The sequence below is a fragment of the Agelaius phoeniceus genome, chromosome 1 (genome assembly GCF_051311805.1).
Source record: "Agelaius phoeniceus isolate bAgePho1 chromosome 1, bAgePho1.hap1, whole genome shotgun sequence".
NCBI classification, from domain to species: Eukaryota; Metazoa; Chordata; class Aves; order Passeriformes; family Icteridae; genus Agelaius; species Agelaius phoeniceus.
The window spans coordinates 60496162-60515079 of NC_135265.1; the positions used below are offsets into that span (position 1 = coordinate 60496162).

General features: G+C 35.4%; 1 protein-coding gene across 2 annotated transcripts in view; it reads right to left on the minus strand.

The window, feature by feature from the left end:
• ATP9B (ATPase phospholipid transporting 9B (putative)) overlaps positions 1-18918 on the minus strand; it is a 151235-nt gene that overhangs the window by 26946 nt on the left and 105371 nt on the right. For both annotated transcript variants that reach the window (XM_077179951.1, XM_054629997.2), the window contains exons 13-14: positions 11554-11696; positions 3575-3687 (exon numbers count right to left, since the gene is read on the minus strand). In XM_077179951.1, the coding sequence (XP_077036066.1) occupies positions 3575-3687; positions 11554-11696 (256 nt within the window). The remainder of the gene's footprint in view (positions 1-3574; positions 3688-11553; positions 11697-18918) is intronic.

The window sequence follows — 18918 nt, forward strand, 5'->3', positions numbered from 1 at the left end:
AGAACAAAAGCAGGAACATTTTCAAGTATAAATATTAGGAGTAATTAAAATACAAATATTGCTGATTTTATTTATAACTTACATAATTTCTATACTATTTGTGAACTAATGCAGTTTTACGCTTTTGCTGCAGCTGAAATGTTTTTTGTCCTTACAAGAATGCAATAATCTAATAAAATAATTATGCAAAATAACAGTTTGACACATACTTGAAGACTGTATTACTGTTGCATAACCAATAAACTACCACTGTTTTAAGTTACCTTTCACAAATGCTCAAGCACATACAGAGCTAATCTTCCTCTGAAAAGTACTATGTGTTCATGATTAATTAAAATAAGTTGGATTTTTTGGTGGGGGGTTATTGGTTTTTGCTGGTTGGGTTTTGTTTTTTTCGTTTAAAAGTCAGCACATTAAATATATCAGCAGTACCACCACAGGGCTCTGCTGTTCACTCCAATGGAACTCAGAAAACCTTTTCAGAATCCACGCTTTTTTCCTCCTGACTGCAATCTGCCGAACCGTGAACATTCTGCCCATCAAATTACAGTGTTGTCTAATAAAGGGTTTAACTTTCTGCTCATCTGGCACTGCTTTTCAGCTACTGCTTTGAACCTCTGCATTTGCATTCTGCTAACATTGATGCCATTACAGTCACAAATAAATTAAGCTGATTTACTCCTTCTGAATTATGTTATGTTTATTGATGCTTGTATAATTTAATTTCACACAAATTCCATTAAAGATTATGCCCTCTATCACAAAATGCTTCCAGTGGGGAAATATAATCAGGTTATAATAGATTTGTGTGTTACATTAAGATGACAATAGTCTGGTAGGTCCACTGTAATAATAAAACAGAACACAAACAAGGGATAAAATCAATGTCACACAAGAACCACTGCCTAGCTAACTGGCAGCTTCTATTATCATAGGTTAAATTAAAAAACCTCACCATACTTTTTCAGATTGAAACAATTGTTTAGTAGTTGCTTGGTTTGTTACTGAGACTCCATCACTGTTCTGTTTTAATGAGTTGCTACTAACACAAGCACAATTCAAGCATTATTTATAAAGCATTATTTAAACACAGAGTAGTGTCATATAAAGCTGAAAAAAAGGACGTTCCAAGAAAGTTCTTTTCATCATCTACTAATAGCAAACCTACATTTTGAAAATCTTCTTCCCACAACTGAGAAGAAAAGTTTCCCTCACATTTCTTATTTTAAGTATGTTACAGTTACTAAAAACTCATAACCATGGTTGCCACTCATTAAATTTTACAGTAAATTAGTAAAAGCTTTAAGTAGTAAGAATTCCAGGAATTGTGCAATTCTTTTCAGACAGCATATTTAACTGCAAAATATAAAACTGGTATTTGTGAGCATGCTTGGTGCTTAGCTGTCAAACTCACTCACACCAAGGTGTGCCAGCTCAAGACTGTCAGTTAATATCATTTATTGCTACACCTGTTACTGTGAATACCCAAATGGCACATTATAAGAAAGCCAGGTTGGGGTGGTTTTTATAAACTTAGTGAGTAGCAGGTAATTTCAGTTAACACATTCTGAACCAAATCTGGACAGCTGATCTTTAGGTGAAAGAGCTCCATTTCCCATTTCCAAGGCATGATTATTGTATCTCCCTATCCACGGCTATACCTACTAAAAATTAAGCTGAAATAGATTTATCCAAGGAAAAGAATTCAAGAAGGGGATTTGTTGAATTGTATAGACAGAAAATAATTAGGAATTTAAGTTGTGAACTTAAAATGTACACACTTCATCACTGTCTTCCCTCTTGTCTCTCCTCCCAAAAGCTACAAAGTATTAACTGGTCCAGTGTGGCATTAAATTAAACTTTTATTCTTATTTTAAGCAAATAAGAAGGGAGCCATATTTACAACACAGCACAGCTAGATATTCCAATCAATTGTTGATCCTACAGTTCTTCTAAGAGAGAAAATGAGGACACAGACAAGGAAGTCAGTCTACAAACTTAACTGGGTGTCCTAGTGTGAATTTACGATGCTTGTATCCCCAGTTGTCTGTTCTGCTTATGCTGGATATTAAGTTCTGCACCTTTAAGACTGGTTCTGAGAACGAAGGGAGGGAGAAGAAGCTCAGTTTGTTATCAGAAACTGCATTTGCTCTCCTCATTCCTTCTCACAGACTGTGTTGTCTTGCAACACAGCTGGAGAGAGCTCTCCTTTGCTTTTAGTTAGTTTTTAGCTAGCTGAGGCAAAGTTGTTCTCTGGACTGTGGCTTTTCTTTTTCTGGTAACTGCTTTGGACTGAAAACCCAAAAAACACCAGGACCTCACACCTATGGCCCACTGGGGCCTGGGATGTGGCATTTTCCAGTGCCAGAGGGACTGAGAGACACTCAGTGAGCCAAGAAACACCCACAGAGGACTCTTGGAATTACAAAAGCACTTTCTGAATTTGCCATCTCTTCAGAACAGCAAGAGGTTTTATTGTTTAGTATTATTCATTTTTTTTTTATACTTGTGCATACTTGGCTCCTTAAATAAACAGTTTTTTCCACTTTTCTCCAAGGAAATCTTTCCTGGACCAGTGGCTGGGGAGGGGCTGTTTGAATTTGCTTTCTTGAGAGACCCCATTAGGAGGTTTCCTCCCAAATTTGTCATTAACCAGGACACTGGGTCAGGAAGTCATGTTTGTGTATTCACGTTAACTACAGGGGAAAAAATTATATAAACTTTTATTATCATACTGTAAACATCATGGAAATACTAGTTAACTTTTCATTTGTTGTCTCTTCTGTAAATTTTCTTATTTTTTTGTTTCAAAGAACAGAAATAAAAAATAAAGCACAAAGTTCATCCTAATCTCAGAGTAGGATCAGGTGTTTAGGAAAGTTTGCAGCAAGCACCCAAACAGTTTACATACATGGGAAATGTAAGTAATGCTTGCAGAATCCCATAGCTGACCCACACAGAGACAGGGAGTCACAATCCTCTTGTACACTTTCCAGACCAAGCACTCTTATACATCACAGGAACAATTTGATCTCAAATGGAGTTTTCCATTTTCTCCCCCTTTCTCACTCACAGTTTTATGCTGTTTGAAATCATCTTAATTTTTTTTAAAAAATAATTTTTAAATATACCTGTGTAAGTTTTATTTTGACAACTACTGTTATACCATTTGGTTATACTAATTAATGTGGCTTTTTGATGTATATTCTTAATTAGTATCTTCAAAGATATAATTACTGTTCATGTTGTTCTGGACACTTCCTTATAATTTGTAGTCACAGTAATGAATACTCTTAGATGATTTGGCAGCAGAAAGACTGTACTGCATAGACAGGTTAACACAGATTTCTGCTAGTGAAGAACAGAAAAGTAAATCTCTTTAAGTGGGCATTATGAGAAACTTTGGAATCAGGAGAGAACTATGTACTCATACTTTTCCCTTCCATCATATTTCTTAAGAGATACTGACACATGACAACTTTCATAGCATCTCAAATTCTAGACATAATTATTAACAACAATGCTTCAATGTCATTAAACCCCCCATATGAAATGTAAATGATTTATGAAATACCTGTGAATAAGAGTTTATAATATGACTCTGTATTTCATCCATTGTGTCTGTTCCATAGGAAACAGTACCTAGGTGGAGGCGCTTAAATATCATCTCATTCTGTGTAAGTGTTCCTGTAATAAAGGAGAAGTATATCACAAAGCAGTGAAAAATACTATGAGATGGCCACAGACACCTCCTCTCCCCTCCCCCCCCCAAAAAATCTTTCTTTTGGAAAGCAGGAATGAATCACAAGTTAGCATCAATTTACTTAATTAAAGGAATGTTTGTGGAGAAAGATCAGGGTTAGTCATTCTGGAAGAAATCACTGGTTCCACCTGCAAGCTGATTTTGCCAATAACTAAATACACAAAGTTAAAGAGACAAAACCTTTCTTTCTATACAAAAAATTGAATTTGCAGTATGTAGATGGAGCTGACTCTCAAAAGCCAGTGCAAGAGTTTGCACCATGTATCAGAAAATCTAAAGGAAAAAAACCCTACAGGAAACCCCAAAAATTCGTAAAAATTTTACAAATTTTCCACACTTCATGTACCAAGGCAGACATTCTGACAATTGGGCACATTCAGTGTCAGTGTTATCTAGATTAAGTCATTAAGACCTAACATCACATCCAAATTTGACAGATTCAGCATCCAAGCAGAATAAGGCAGAATGAACAAAACCAGTGTTTTCTGTGCTCACTTCACATTTGCAAGAAACTACAGACTGTCAGCCAGACTGACACTGCATCCACCTTTGCCAACCAGCCACATCCTCTGGTTTGGAAAACCTCTAATTGAGGGGTGGGGGTGTCAGCCTTGCCTGATGGGGTATGTGAGGCAGAAAGGGGTCACTACTGCCTAGCTTTCCATGGTCAGCTTAAAAAAGATTATTTTGATTATGGCTCTTCCTAAATTTTTTCCCTACAGCTACTCAGGCAGAGCAAGTATAAAAATAGTATAAAGCTATTCCTATATTTAACCAGACAGGTTTGTGTCATTAAAATGCATAAGTCTGATCATAAAAAAATAAACCAAACATAGTACCAGAGTAGACATTCTTGAAGCTTCTACAATATTTTTAAAATGGAGTATAAGAAAATTCTCTGGAAATAAATACAGCAGAATAAAATATTTAATAATTCTTTTATTTACCTTGAATATTTTTATTTCACATCTTTATCCTAGTATGCCAAACTACATGCTATATGCCAAGCTACATGCTAAGCAACAGGAGAAGAAAAGACTAAAAGGATGAGGTATGCTATAGTTGTCTAAACTATAGCATACACTACATACATACAAAACAACACTAGTCTGGCCAGTCAGCGTATGGTTTATGCTCTTATCAGGGCTAGAACTATCAGGGATCTTCAAAGATTCATTAGGGCTCTAAAGGTCTCATGTCTTTCACAGTTGCATTTGAAATGTCTACCACTCCCACTTCCTGGTGATACCTGTACAGTGACACTTCATCTCCATTGTTGTACCACCACACTGCACTATAAAACTCTTTCTGTTTTACCACTGCAAGATTTCTGTTCCAAATTCTCCCATTACCATTAAAAACTACATTTCCCATTTGCTTTTCCTTACATGTTGCTGAGGATTTTTCTTTCTATAATTATATTATTTGAATTTTTAAAAATTATTAAAATAAGGTTTATGTGAAATGCATAAATTCTCTACAAAATATGCATAACATTATTAAAAATTTACATGAGAAGCTGAACATTCCCAAGGCTGGAAAACAGCCCAGGAAGACAAAGTTCCAGATCTCTATAATTAGCAAATTGGAAATTTTTGGTTACTTCCATACATGGGAAAATGAAATTTTGTTTTACAGTAATCACATAAATCCACTTTTTCTACTTTTAGAAGCTGTGCTTTTATTGAGACCTTTTATTAAAATTCATTACATTTTGTACTTTAATTCAAGACTAGAAAAAATAAATCTCCAGTTTGCACATAAGAAACATGAAAATTTCCACCAAAAATATGAGAAACTAAAATCTCCATTTCTAAAAGAAAGCAAAACCAAAACCCACACTCTGTGCAAAAATATTCAGTGCAAGAAATTTTCAAGCCAATCTTTATCACCTTCCTAACCTTCCAGGCGTGCTAATACCTTCTCACTGTCTTTGACTTTGCCAAGCCTTTGAATTAAAAAATCTCTCTCTAGGAGTTGTGAAACTAAATGCTAGTCAAAAGGTGAGACAGCAGGCAACTGTCAAACCTGCTTCCCACTATTTCTGTAATTGCTGCTTGGGAAAACTGAGCAGGAAACAAAATTAGCCCTATGATTATTATATGGAAAGATTATTTCTTCTGACACCACTAAATCAGTCCAACTCCATATCATGCTTGGTGAGGGAAAGGTAGATGGCTGGAAAATTTCTGTGTTCCGCCCCCTCTTTCTCAGCAAGCAGAGAAGAAAAGCTTCTGCACAGAATTGTATGGATTTTCCTATCTTGCAATCAACAGGAGCCAGGGAAGAAGGTTTAGGAAAAACAGGTGAGGAAAAATAATCAACAAAGACATGGAAATAAACATACTGGAAATCCTGATTCAATACTTGCATTTTATACATCTCTAATACAATCCTTTTTATCATCTATGTTAGTAGGAAATATCTATGACAAAAAAACCAAAAACAAAAATAAAGAAAAGAAGCAACAATTCCAGTTTGCTCATGCTTCTCAAGACTAGAGTAAGACTTTCAAGAACAGCCATAATAAACCTGATGTGTAGTTAGACAAACAGGGGTAGCTGAAGTTATGAAAATACTCTCAAAAAATTCTGAAAAAAACCTCACCTTAACAAAATACACCTTTCTCAGCCATTCTCATGGAAATAATGTTTCATCACATGTACAAATTAAGATTCACATCTAAATTCTTCTAATTAATGAAATGCCAAAATGGGACAGAAAACAACTTGTTCCATACATTACATGGTGCCAACCAGTCATGTTATAACTTCAGCAGCAGTTCTGTCTTAAATTTTAGTTGAAGACAAATTAGTTTTAGCTGATGACTAATAATCTATGACAGAACAACATGTCTTGTATTTTATGCCCCCAGATGCAAACTCTTCAAATATCTAGAGGCAGATTTTCTAATATAGCTCACTTTTTGAACAACAAAAACAATACAAAACTGAACTTTTTCAGTCTGCTCAAGGTGGTAAGTACTATAGAACAGTGAAGGAACTTTCTATTTTTAATAATATTTTTAAATAGTTATCAATTCCACATTTTCAGGACTTTGCTAATACAAAGAGTTGTTAGATTTAAAAAACAGCTTACTTTAGGAAAGCTTCCATAAAGCACATTAGTCAACATACCATCTATTACTACTGTTATACAATCTTGAACTTAGCTCTGGAATGCAGGTACCACACAAGGAAAATAGCCTGACAAAAAAGTTAGCGTAGAATTGCTGGAGAAAAATTTAGTGTGTTCTTTATTGAAGCCAAGAGTTTTTTTTTCCCCCTTCTTTCCTACAATTGTATCATTAAACACAGAGTAAAGCAGGCAAAGAGGAAATTAATTTCTCAGGAAAAAGTCCTGAAGGCATCATTCCTTGGGTGGCAACAGATGTGATTCACAGAGCAGCAGAGATTTTTTGTTGCTGTTTTTTAAGAAGCAGATGCAGATCATTCTGATCCTGTATTACTAGCTGGCAATTTGGACCAATATCAGCAAACTAAAAAGTCCAAAACAAGAAAAAGCAAGAAAATTTGTACAACAGAAAAATTAGTAACTTTGTGAGAAATTAAGAGATAGGTAACCTTTCATATAATTTGAGCACATTGTTTGAGCTATTTGCCTTAACAGATAAAAAGTCAGTTTAAATGTGCACATTTCTATGGAAACTTTAAGGGAGATCAGGCCTAATCAGTCTAATAATTAGACTGCTGACAACAATCTGGAGATACATATTTTTTTCTATGAACCCTGGAAAAAATAAAATCTGGCATATAATATAAGAAGATGAAAAAAACTCATGGTAAGCATACATAGCATATGTCTGCTCATTCAGCTGCTCATTTGTGAGTATGCCATAAACACAACCTACACAAAACCTCAAACCAAGGAAGTCCCAGAACAACCCATTAAGAATGAGGACAAAGACCAAGAGAGCTGAGCTAAACCTAATCTTTCCTGGGCAGAGGGTCACAGTAGAGGTAACAGGTAACTTGGGGGCACTGAGTTAGCGAGTCCCACTCCTAAACCATGTTGTGAAGAGCAGTACCTATTTCCTCTGTGCCTTCTGCCTCCCACAAGCACAATACCTGTATATTCAGCAGTGTAAGAGCAACATCATCCTCGCTGGATATTTTCAGTGAATGGGAGTCCAACAGAAAACAAAAGGTAAAGATTCCTTAGTCTGGAATCTTCCAGTAGGATGTCTCCATCAAAACAATTCATTTCTAGTCTGCTCTACTCACCCTGCAAACCTAGTGATACTAAAAATCTTAAGAGGCAGAGTATAAATATAGATCCATCTAAGTGAAGGAAGGAGATGTTATTCCATCAATTTTTTTAATTACTCCTTCTCTCTAGTTGCTTACACTGAAGAGGTAAAGACTCAAAGACTCAAAGTATAACTAAAAAGATTAATTTCCATAAACAATGACTGAAATTCACTTATAGTAATGTTCTAAGAGTACATTACATTAGGCACATTTAACAGAAGTCCATATACACCAACCTCTAATACACAGATTTTCCAAAAAATTCAAGAATCCCATTGCTCTATGCATCTGTTCAACGATTATATCTGTTAAGTAACTCATTTGGTCCAAATACCCACTAAAATGTTAATTACAGAACTCAAATACAAGTACATTCATTACTAAATAACTACACTTGGAAGACTACATGTCTGCTTTAGCTGAACACATTGGTAGTTATGAATAGCAGGTGGATTTCTAAACCACATCCAAAGAAACAAAAACTCTCATTAAATATTGGCAAATATCTTTTTTTTTTTCACCATTAGAATTTTTTGTACCCTGGAGACCATGAGAAACCATGCTCATGCAAACTGCTACCCACCATCATAATGGATGATGTCTTTCTGTCAAAGTTATATGTGATTCAAGTCCAAACAACGTGGCATTATGGGTAATAGATGCTATAATTAAAATGTGAGTCCTAAAAAACCTGTTGTTTTACTGAGTGTTTTTAGTAATGGCTTTGTTCTACATGAAGATAAAAACTCCCTAACAAAGGAATTAATGTATTGCTTTAATAGGCTGCACCCTGAGTTAAGTTTTAAAATTTATGAGTTCTCTGCAGCATTGTTCTTTAAACAATGGCATTGTCAAATGCAACCAGTGAGAAGATTAAAGTTCTCCCAGCAGATTAAGTACAAATTATCTGTCCTCCTGTTTCAGCATCATTTGTTCATTTATCACATAACGTCTAGTATTTCTGGTCAGTGTCAATATGCTCTGCATCCTTGCAGTTAACAGATGTCTTCTCTTGTCGAATGAATTACTTTATGTTTCACGCACTGGTGGCCGCAGATGTGTCACTATAGCAACATCATTAATTTCAGATCTTACCGGAAACATGCACTCCAATCAAACCTAATTATACCACATTGCTTTCTTGTCCCACAATAAGGAAACTATAATGCAATTATTGGGATACTTCATTTTCTATTATACTGTGGCAAATGAGAGAGCCACTGTGATGGACGCTTCTTGTCAAAAAGCTTATTGATGAAGCACAAACCCAATTTACAATCATACAAAGGACTACCTTGCAATTATGTTAGTAATGCAATGCTCCTAAGACTCAACAACTATTCTCAATAATTTCCAGTGAAGCTTGGGCCACAATATAAGACTTTTGCAGACAGTTCTCTGGATTCCCTTTCCTTTTCAGTATTGAGAAAAACTTTGCCTGTTTACATTTAACTAAATCAGCCTTTTAGTTAAATGAAGCCAAGAGCTTTTTTGGTAACAACCACTTGGGCAGATGGCTACAAAACTGACTTCCTTCTTTATCGTCTGACAGCCAGACCTTAAGTGGGCAGAAGAACAGATTCAACTGGTTTATATGACTAGAAATGAAAATTCAAATGAGAAAGTGCTGAGACCAGCTCTTATAAACTGTATAATCATGCAATGTCAATCATGGATTAAGAGTACAGACTTTGTTCATTATCTAACAGTATTTTTCACATTTATCTAAAATGCATAATGAGAACAAATGTATTCAGGAAAGGAAACAGGAAGCAGCTACCAATATACTTGGGTAAAAAGTACATTGTCGATGTGTTTGCCCAGAATGAAGAACAGTTTAAAATTTGCAGGGCACTTAAGAGTATTAAAACAGAGCAGAGTTTCCCATCTCTGCCAGGCACAGTTAGTGGTGTGAAGCTGGTGACATCTCCAGGACTCCTGGCTTATTTTCACTTCCAGGAGCTTTCAGCTGACACTCAGGTAAAAATGCATAGGGTGAGACTGCTGACTGCTCCTTTCCAAAACACTTTGAAACTACTGCCCTAGAGTATGGACTTCACTTTCATTTTTACATCATTATTGTACCGATTCAGACCTTCCACCAGAGCTCAGCAGACCTCAGTCCTCTGAAAAGCCTTTGAGGTTGAACACCAACAATCTGGAATCTCTACCAGCAAAGTTTAAAAGTCTACATTGGTTTTGCTTAGAAAGTAGTGTTTTGTAACTAACTTTAGAATTTACTTCGTAATTTAACTTTAATGCATTATTTTGAAAACAAATTATTTTTGAACATACTTTTTCCAAACATGTAAATTACATACTTCAAGTCTTCAATGTGACAGCACTCAAAGTTACGTAAATTATCATGATGAAGGGTGCAATTAAAATCAATAAACAGTTTCAAATAGTATACAAATTATTAGGTAACTGAAATAAGACTTGTTTAACAATCATTCACTTGGTCTGAAGAACTGCCACACTATAATTAGCAATATATTTTCCTTTTACAAAATAGAAGAACATTCAGATGTATATAGGATAACATATGTGCTTATAGAAGAAAAAAGGAAAGCGTGTTTTGAAAAAGTGACGATTTATTATATTTACACTTCATTTCAAATATGCAGTAATGGAAGTGTTAGCATGGGAGGGAATAGAGAACTATTTAAAACAGATGGAGATATAAACTGTATATTATGCTTTTGGAGCAGTATAACAGGCCAACCCCTGCCTTCTCCAGCAGCTTTTCATGATTTTGAACTACATTTTACTTAAAACAAGTAAAAGAATTCTTTAAATTTTTCGAGAAACAATTTTCTCTGTTCAGAAGTAAAGCTGCTTTAAAAATATCTATGTATATCTACCAGAAATTATTTATTCAATCTCAGAAAGAAACAAGAAAGTGTAACACAAGTTATTACTCTTTCACACTCTCCATACTTACCTTCTGATCTTGGTAAGGGTTGGGGGCTCCAGTACACCAGATGAGGTACAGTACCTGGTTGCAGTTATGAAGCTGAAATCATTCAGCAGCTCTAGAACTGGTCTTGGCAACATAAAGAGCAAGTAACTTCACTGGGACAACAGATATCATTTTGGAGGCTGATCTAGTGACTTGTTTTGGAAATTACTTGCTCTCAAAAGCCATTCTTACTTATTATCATACAATATTGCAGTAGCAATGAAGTGCAAAAAAACCCAGCATCCTGAGTGCTATTCCAGAGTCTTTTCAGAGGAAGACATATGGTACTCTTACTCATGCTGTACAGTATCCTCTTGCTATAGAAGAGCTGTTCCCACTGGAATAAATCACAGTACTACCAAATATTGACTTTAACATCTAATTACTGACCTACCCATGCCTATAGGTACTTGTAAAAGTACTCAAGCAAATGTGTAAAATTTTACTGAGAAACAAAAATCAGTAGTCTAAATCTACTCTTACATTAGCATATTCATAGAATTACATTTAGAAATTTTATAAAAGTTATCAGATTTCAGAATGGTAAGCTGATATACCTGTTTTATCCGTTAGTAAATAAACTAATCGTCCCAACTCTTCTGGTATGGTGCTAGTTCGAACAACTGTTCCAGGAATATTGTCATCTTTCATAATCATCCACCCATAGGCTGCCTTTCCCATGTCCAAGTTGACACGTAAACTGCAAAGGAAATTTATACCATGATCAGTGTGAATATTAGGCAAAATGAAAATGATAACCATAAAAATAACAACAGAAGCTCTTTTTTGTATATCTGAAAAAAGAAAGATCTTAAACCTATGTGCATCAAAATTTTGGAAGACTGCTTTTTTAATGTATTTGTAGAGTACTTATCACAGGCTTCATCCCAGACTTTTAGAAGATATGGCTATATCAACAAATGCAGTATCATGCATTCTGCATGAGACAGATTCCAACACTTTGTGAAGACTCTTGACATAATTACATTACTGATCTTATACAGAGGGATAACGTATAGCAAGAATAGATTCAGCAAGAACAGATTCAAGTCAGTTCTTATCTACTAAAAAAACCACAAACACTATATAGGTTCTCTTTATGATGTGAAATTACAAATATTTTTGTACCTTTTCAAGTCACTGGCGGTTTTTTTTGTTTTTTAAAAAACAACCAACAACATTATTTCTTTAATATAGTAGAACTATATTTGTCAATTGCTCTTTCCCAAAAAATCAATGATATATTTGTCCTTCCCAAATTGTAGCTAGAGAGGGTCCATTGTAAAAGGAGAAAAATGCAAAGCAGCAAAATGCACCCTTGTGATACCATGTTGGCATGAAGTAATCTTTGGGTTGCTCACTAACAGAAAATACGCAATTTGCAGCAAGTTTTACTGATTACACATAGAAGTCCAAAATCAAAAATATGTTTTTCCAGTTCACTCTGTGCATTAATTTTTTAATATTTCCATGTCTTCATCATATAAGAACTAAAATGGACCTTGTATTCCTATGTTACAATAAGAAAGTCTTCACTCATTTAATCACATTATTATTCCCCATAATAAAATGTTCCAAAATAAAACTCTATCCACGTTGTTCTAAACCATTAAAATGCTACTTTCCTCTGGCTATTCACCATGTTTCTGTTTCCATGTCAGAGGAGCAGTGACTAAGAAAAAGGCATATGTTGATTTCTCTTGACTCTGCTCGAACAGAAATACTGAAAAGACAGGTATGACAGTAGCTATATGAATTACTGAAGTCACTTGGTCTGTTCAGCCTGGAGAAGGGGAGACTGAGGGGAGACCTCATCGTAGTCTATAACTTGCTTCTAAGGGAAAGAGGAGGGGCAAATGCTGATCTTTTCTCTGTGATGACCAGTGAAAGGATCTGAGGGAATGGCCTGATTTGTGTAAGGGGATGTTTAAATATTAGAAATATATTGAATGTTAGAAAAAGGCTCTTCAGCCAAAGGATGGTTGGGCACTGGCACAGGCTCCCCAAGGAAGATGTCACAGCACCAACCCTGACAGAGTTCAAGGTGTGTTTGGACAATGCTCTCAGGTACACGGTGTGACTCTTGAGGATGGTCCTGTGGAGGGCCAGGAGTTGGACCCAATGATCATTATGAGTCCCTTCCAGTTCAGCATATCCTGTGATTCTGCAAACTATTTGTAGCTAAGATGCTATCACAAGAGTCCCAAGTTAAGCAACAGGTTAACAGTAATGTAATTCTTAGAACTGTTCAAAGGTACCTATCAAGGTATCAATGCACTTCAGACATTTTTGTAACAGTCCTGACATCATCCTGACTTAACTGCATAACAAAAAGAGCAGCTACCAGGAATTTTCATCTGTCCTCTTGGAATCACAGCAACAGACTGTGGATTACCTGAGGTAACAGTGGAGGGAACATTGAGTCACAATCTGCACTATCCCATAAAGAAGAGATGCATATAATTAGAATTATGAGAGCATCTGAAATTTTGACGCACACTGAAAAAAAGTTTATTCTACGTCCCCTACCTCCTGAATTTGTACAGCAGAAGACAAAATATGTTGCCACAGAAAAGAAACATATGCTTTAGGCACAAGATTTACTATTTAGGATGGTATTTTATGCTTTAACTACATCTTATTTTCCCACCAAAATCGGCATCATCTGAAAATTATCCTTCTCTGTGGTAATATACCCCAATTGGTCCTGTAATATTTTCCCTAATTTCATCTGTCTTCAGACATGCAAATACATATAACAAAAGGACAGACAACAGAAGGAGGACTCTACAGATTCTTTTTACTGAAAATGCTACAGTATAGCGAGACAAATACTGGAAGTAACTTGCCTCACACTGGTTAACTACAGTTCTACCCTATCTTACTCATTCCAGAGCCAGTAGTGGGCAAACTGCATTCTTATTATGCTTGTCTGTTAACTTTCAGAGTGACTATAAAGACCAAAGCAACACACTTCACATTGAAACCAAAGGAACAGCAAAAGCTTTACTCCTCTTGGGTATGCAAACCTGCTAGTTAGCCAGTCAAGAACAAAGGATGCAGTCTAACTTGACAAGAGATACACGAGCACACTTAAGTTAATTTAAAAACAGATGGACATTTGCTCTAGCCACTAGCAAGTGGATTAACTGAATGATGAAAGCTCCTCACCACCCCACTTCAAAGAGGCATTTAGGCTATCTACCAAGACAGAGATTCTGAGATGGACACTCTATTTAAGCACTTCAGTCTCAGGTACATGGCACATACAGAGAGACGTCTACAGATCTCTACCAATGGAGATCTGCAGCTGCCCAGATAGGAAAAACTGTGCTTTGGTAAGATAAAATCAGAAAAGCCTCCCAAAGCTGAAGTGCAGCAGGCATCTTTACTTGCACCTTTTATAAGCATGTTTATCACCTTGTTTTGATGTTCTAAACACTCCATGCATTTAACTATAATATACTTGAATATAATTTAAAGGCAAGAAAAAAAGAAAAGAAAACAAGACTCTAACTTCTCTTGTTGAGCAGTCAGGAGAAATCCATATTTCAAAGTATTATGGCATTTTAGGAATTACTCTAGCTTTCCAGCATGCACTGCTAAGTAGAACAGAATGTACCCCCTTTATGCTGATGGACCTAACAGCTGGCACTGCTGGTCTATAGAGAAATAATCTCTCCCCAATGACTAGGACAGTCCAAGACAGCTTTCTAGCACACAGAAAAATATTGGGTATATGCTTGAATTGTTAAGATTAATAAAGAATTAAATGGGAATAAAAATGAGTGCCATAGATTAATTTTTTAGTATTAATTCTAAAATTTGCACACTGTATCCTTTTCTGACTGCCTTCATTTAATGCTTTTTGTCTTAGAGGAAATCTTTATATTTGAAATCATTGTAGCCTATTGCTTAGCACATTATGGAAACTGATGCAGTAGTAAAAATGCTGATGGCCTATTAATAGTGAGTTTGCTTTTGAAACTAGAAACCTCTCCAACAGAGCTTCACAGGAATGGATAAAAATACTTCACTGAAAAGTCCAAGAATTTTTACATAATAAAACAAGGAGACACTAAGCTTACTCAAAATAAAGCTACTTTCAGTGCCTGATAATATTAGCTATAATTTCTCATAATTTCTTTGCAGACTTTAGGAAACCTCATTATATAAGCAAAACATTTTAAATTCACCATTTTTCAAATCCTTCTCAATTTAATCCAAATTAACAAACTTCAAACACATCAGTTATTCATGAAAACACACAGAACAGCATCCAACGTAGCATTAGCAACTGTTGCATTAGTAACACTAATTTTTAGCAAACCAATTAACATGCAATATTTAGGCAGAGTAGGTTAATACAGGAATTTGAAGGCTGTTGCAGAGAATGAGCATATTTAGCAAGCACAGTAATACGTTTCTGGTCTCTCCACCTCAACACTAGTTATCCTAAAGCAGGAAATCCTAAGGCAATTTTTATCCAGCTTGGGGATTTATTCCATTAAGAGCCAGGGTTTCTCTTCAATTCAGCCTCAGGACAACCTTTCAGAATCCACACTGCTTTTAACTACATGTTAAAAATGAATAGCTCTGCTCTTATTCCCTCAAAAACAACACCAGTGTTTTAGATTAAACATTCCTATTTACAGGATTTCTAAATTTCTTTTTTTTTAACAAATTGTAATGATGTAAGGTCCCCTTCTAAAGGTGTCTGATTTGGGGTTTTTTTGTCAAAAGGACAAATTTGCCAATAAGCAAAGACCTTCACTGAGAAAGTTTGACAAATACATTTAGAAACTCCAGTAACATGCTACCATTCATGACTCGGTGAAAAGCAATCAAGACCTAATGAAGGTAGCAAGGACAATTTTGTGAACAAAGCGATATTGTGTCGATAAAATTCAAGTATGATTTTGACTAAAAGTCAGATGGTAGGTTTTTTCCTAACTTCCTGAGCTTTCTGTATATCCCTGCTTTCTTTAAACAGCCATAAGCTATAACTGATATATGCATTATTCAAAATGTAGGAAAAAAATGGCATCGTTTTAAAAATATTGGTCAAAAAACAACCAAAAATATTTTCAATTCAATATGCCTGGAAAGTTAAATCTTCACAGAAACTGATTTTTTGGAGCCTAGTAACTGGTATTAACTGTCATTAAACAGATAAAAATAGAACAAAACAGAAGTTACTTCATTTAAGCACAATATCATATAAAGATCTAAGCAAATAAAAATCAACCTATAGGTCATCCTTTAATTTCCCCATCTCTCATATTTTATTTGACAAGGAAAATGGAATATGCTATGCGACAACTACACCAGGTGATACAGTCTAGTTGGCTAGAGTCAGCTAGAAAAATGCCTAAAAATGCTAGGGAACATGGGAAAACTCAGATAATGGATGAAGATAATCATAGTGAGATTTACTTTGTTTTGAACAGTCTGTCAAGGACTTGCTTTATATCCTCTTTCCCTGATAAATCTTAAGAAATTAAAATAGCTTGACTTTTTAGGGCAGCAGATTGCCTATGGAGGCTCCCTGGGCTATGGTTTCTGCATATGGAAAAAGAAAACATCAATGACAAACACTTTCAAGGGCCAAAAGTTTCTGCGGGTGTGGGGCTGTTCAAAACATTTTGTGCATAATGAGTCTAACTTACAAACAGTTTAGAGATGGACTGAGCTTTTGATATCTGTTTATTACTACTTTTTCTCCATTTTTCTTGATTCCTTGTACACCACAGAATGTGTGCAATGTTGGAGGCTGATTTTTTGAAGGTGAGTGTTGGGTAAGTGTTGCTTATAGGGGTGGTTTTTATTTTGCAGTGCTGTTGGGTATTTTTTACAGTTGTTTTATGTTTATACTTCTATAGTCTTATATACCCCACAGTAATACCCTGCACAAAGTAAAGCAACACTGATCTAGACGAGTATTTAGGATGCAGCTGAAACAAAAGGAACCAGCTTCTTTCTGAAGCATCTGAAAAGTTCCTCTTCCTATTAATGATAGGAGAGGCTGCACAGAGATCAGTTAAACTCTACTTACTGTATCATCATCTTCCTGATGATCTTCACCAAACATGTCTAGCCATGAAAAACTGTTTTTATTGCATACCTGGAATTTCCCTTGCTCTGCAAACCAAAAGCCAAACAGAACTGCAAAAAAGTTCCACACTTAGAAACTTCCTGAATTCTCTAAAACTATCAAGCAACACATTTCATGTGTGCCTGAGTCCAGATATGCTTTGCCTCTACCAGTGAATCCTAATCTCTGACATTTCATTTACATCTTTAAGTTCATTATTTCCCCCACATATATATTTTAAAAATATTGGGAGGGTACAACACCTGGTGCTTTGATGTCATTTGCTTTGTAATTTTCATCTTTGAGAATTTACACTCAAAACAGAGCCTAAAAATTAAGTCATTCCCATGCTTAACATACAGAAGAGAGGAAGGGAAGTGTAGTCAAATTTAAACACCAGCATGATTGAGTTGTTCATCTTGCTGACAGTGTGGGAAGCAACCCTGTATTTATGAAGATTCGGGTTGAAGAAGATTTGGTAGAGAAACAGATAAATCTCTAGGGAGGAAAGCATTCTGTGAAAAATTCCTGTCTGATGAACTAAACCAACCTTATTCTCTAATACTTTTAGTTTTTATATTATCTCTCACAAACAATTGTAAATTGGATTAGATGCATACTAGAAGTTATTTTTGGAGAAAAACTATTCCACAAGTCCACTATAGAACTCTCACATTGAAAATGAGCTGCTCAGTTAAAATGTTTTTTTAATGGCATATGTTGAACTTTCAACATAGAATAAAATTTATTTACAACACCTAGATGGTCTTAATCCTCTTGCATCCAGTAACAAAGACATTAAAATGGTTAAAAGTTATCCTTTAGTTAGAAGTGATCCCCTTTTTTCCCCTCCCCTGGAAGTTTTAAAGTACATGTCTGGTAAAACGTAGACTTAACCATTTGAATGGAGGCCTTTTTGCCTCTTCACATGGATAAATTTCTTAATATGCAGTAACTGTGTGTGTATGGGGAGGGGGGGGTGAGGGCAATATGATTGAACAGCATCATTCAAGCAGTAAAGGAGTTATGACCGTGACAGTGTTTAGAAAGATATTCCAAAATTGTGGTTCCAGCAGATTTGCCAGAACCTTCTCCTTCAACTTCCCACAGAATCAGTTTCTCTTGCAACATAAAAGTACTCTTGAAATAAAGTCTTAAGTTATAAAATGTTAAGGCAGAGGATCCCATTGGTCAAATATGATACAATTTCCTTCACACAGACATGTACTTTAAAAATGTGATCACAGTAATGTGTAAGTAATGTAAACTTAGATTAAAAGGCCTATTGAAATCCTCCTGTTATTTTTCTTTTCTTTACTATGTGAACTTGAATATTGTGTGCATGTCTGAGGGGACAGGTCTTAAATCTAGCTACAGTTATATGCTGCTAACTCTGGCTGATCACTGGGCTTACTGAATGATGTATCTCAAACTGAACAGTTCTAAAGAGGATCTAATATTAACAATTACCTTAATCTAAACACTGAGTATTTTAACAGGAGACAGTATGTCCATTTTGCAAAGGCAATACCCATGCAAAGAAAATAATTCAGTTCAGAGGCAGTGTTCTCACTTCTGTGTCCACAGAAGACTTGATTACACACATGGATATTATTTCGTGTTCCAGTTTATCTGCAATTTGAATATACAGTACTCATGCTTAATGAATTAATTAATTCAGGGCAAGTCTCTACTTGGTTACACGTTAAAACTCCTCTCATTGTAAAAGAGCACTTACATTATTCAGCCATCCAATTTAAATTAATCATTATTGGGGCAAAATGTCTATATTTTTACCAGAGAAATGGAACATTTTTAGTATTTAAGG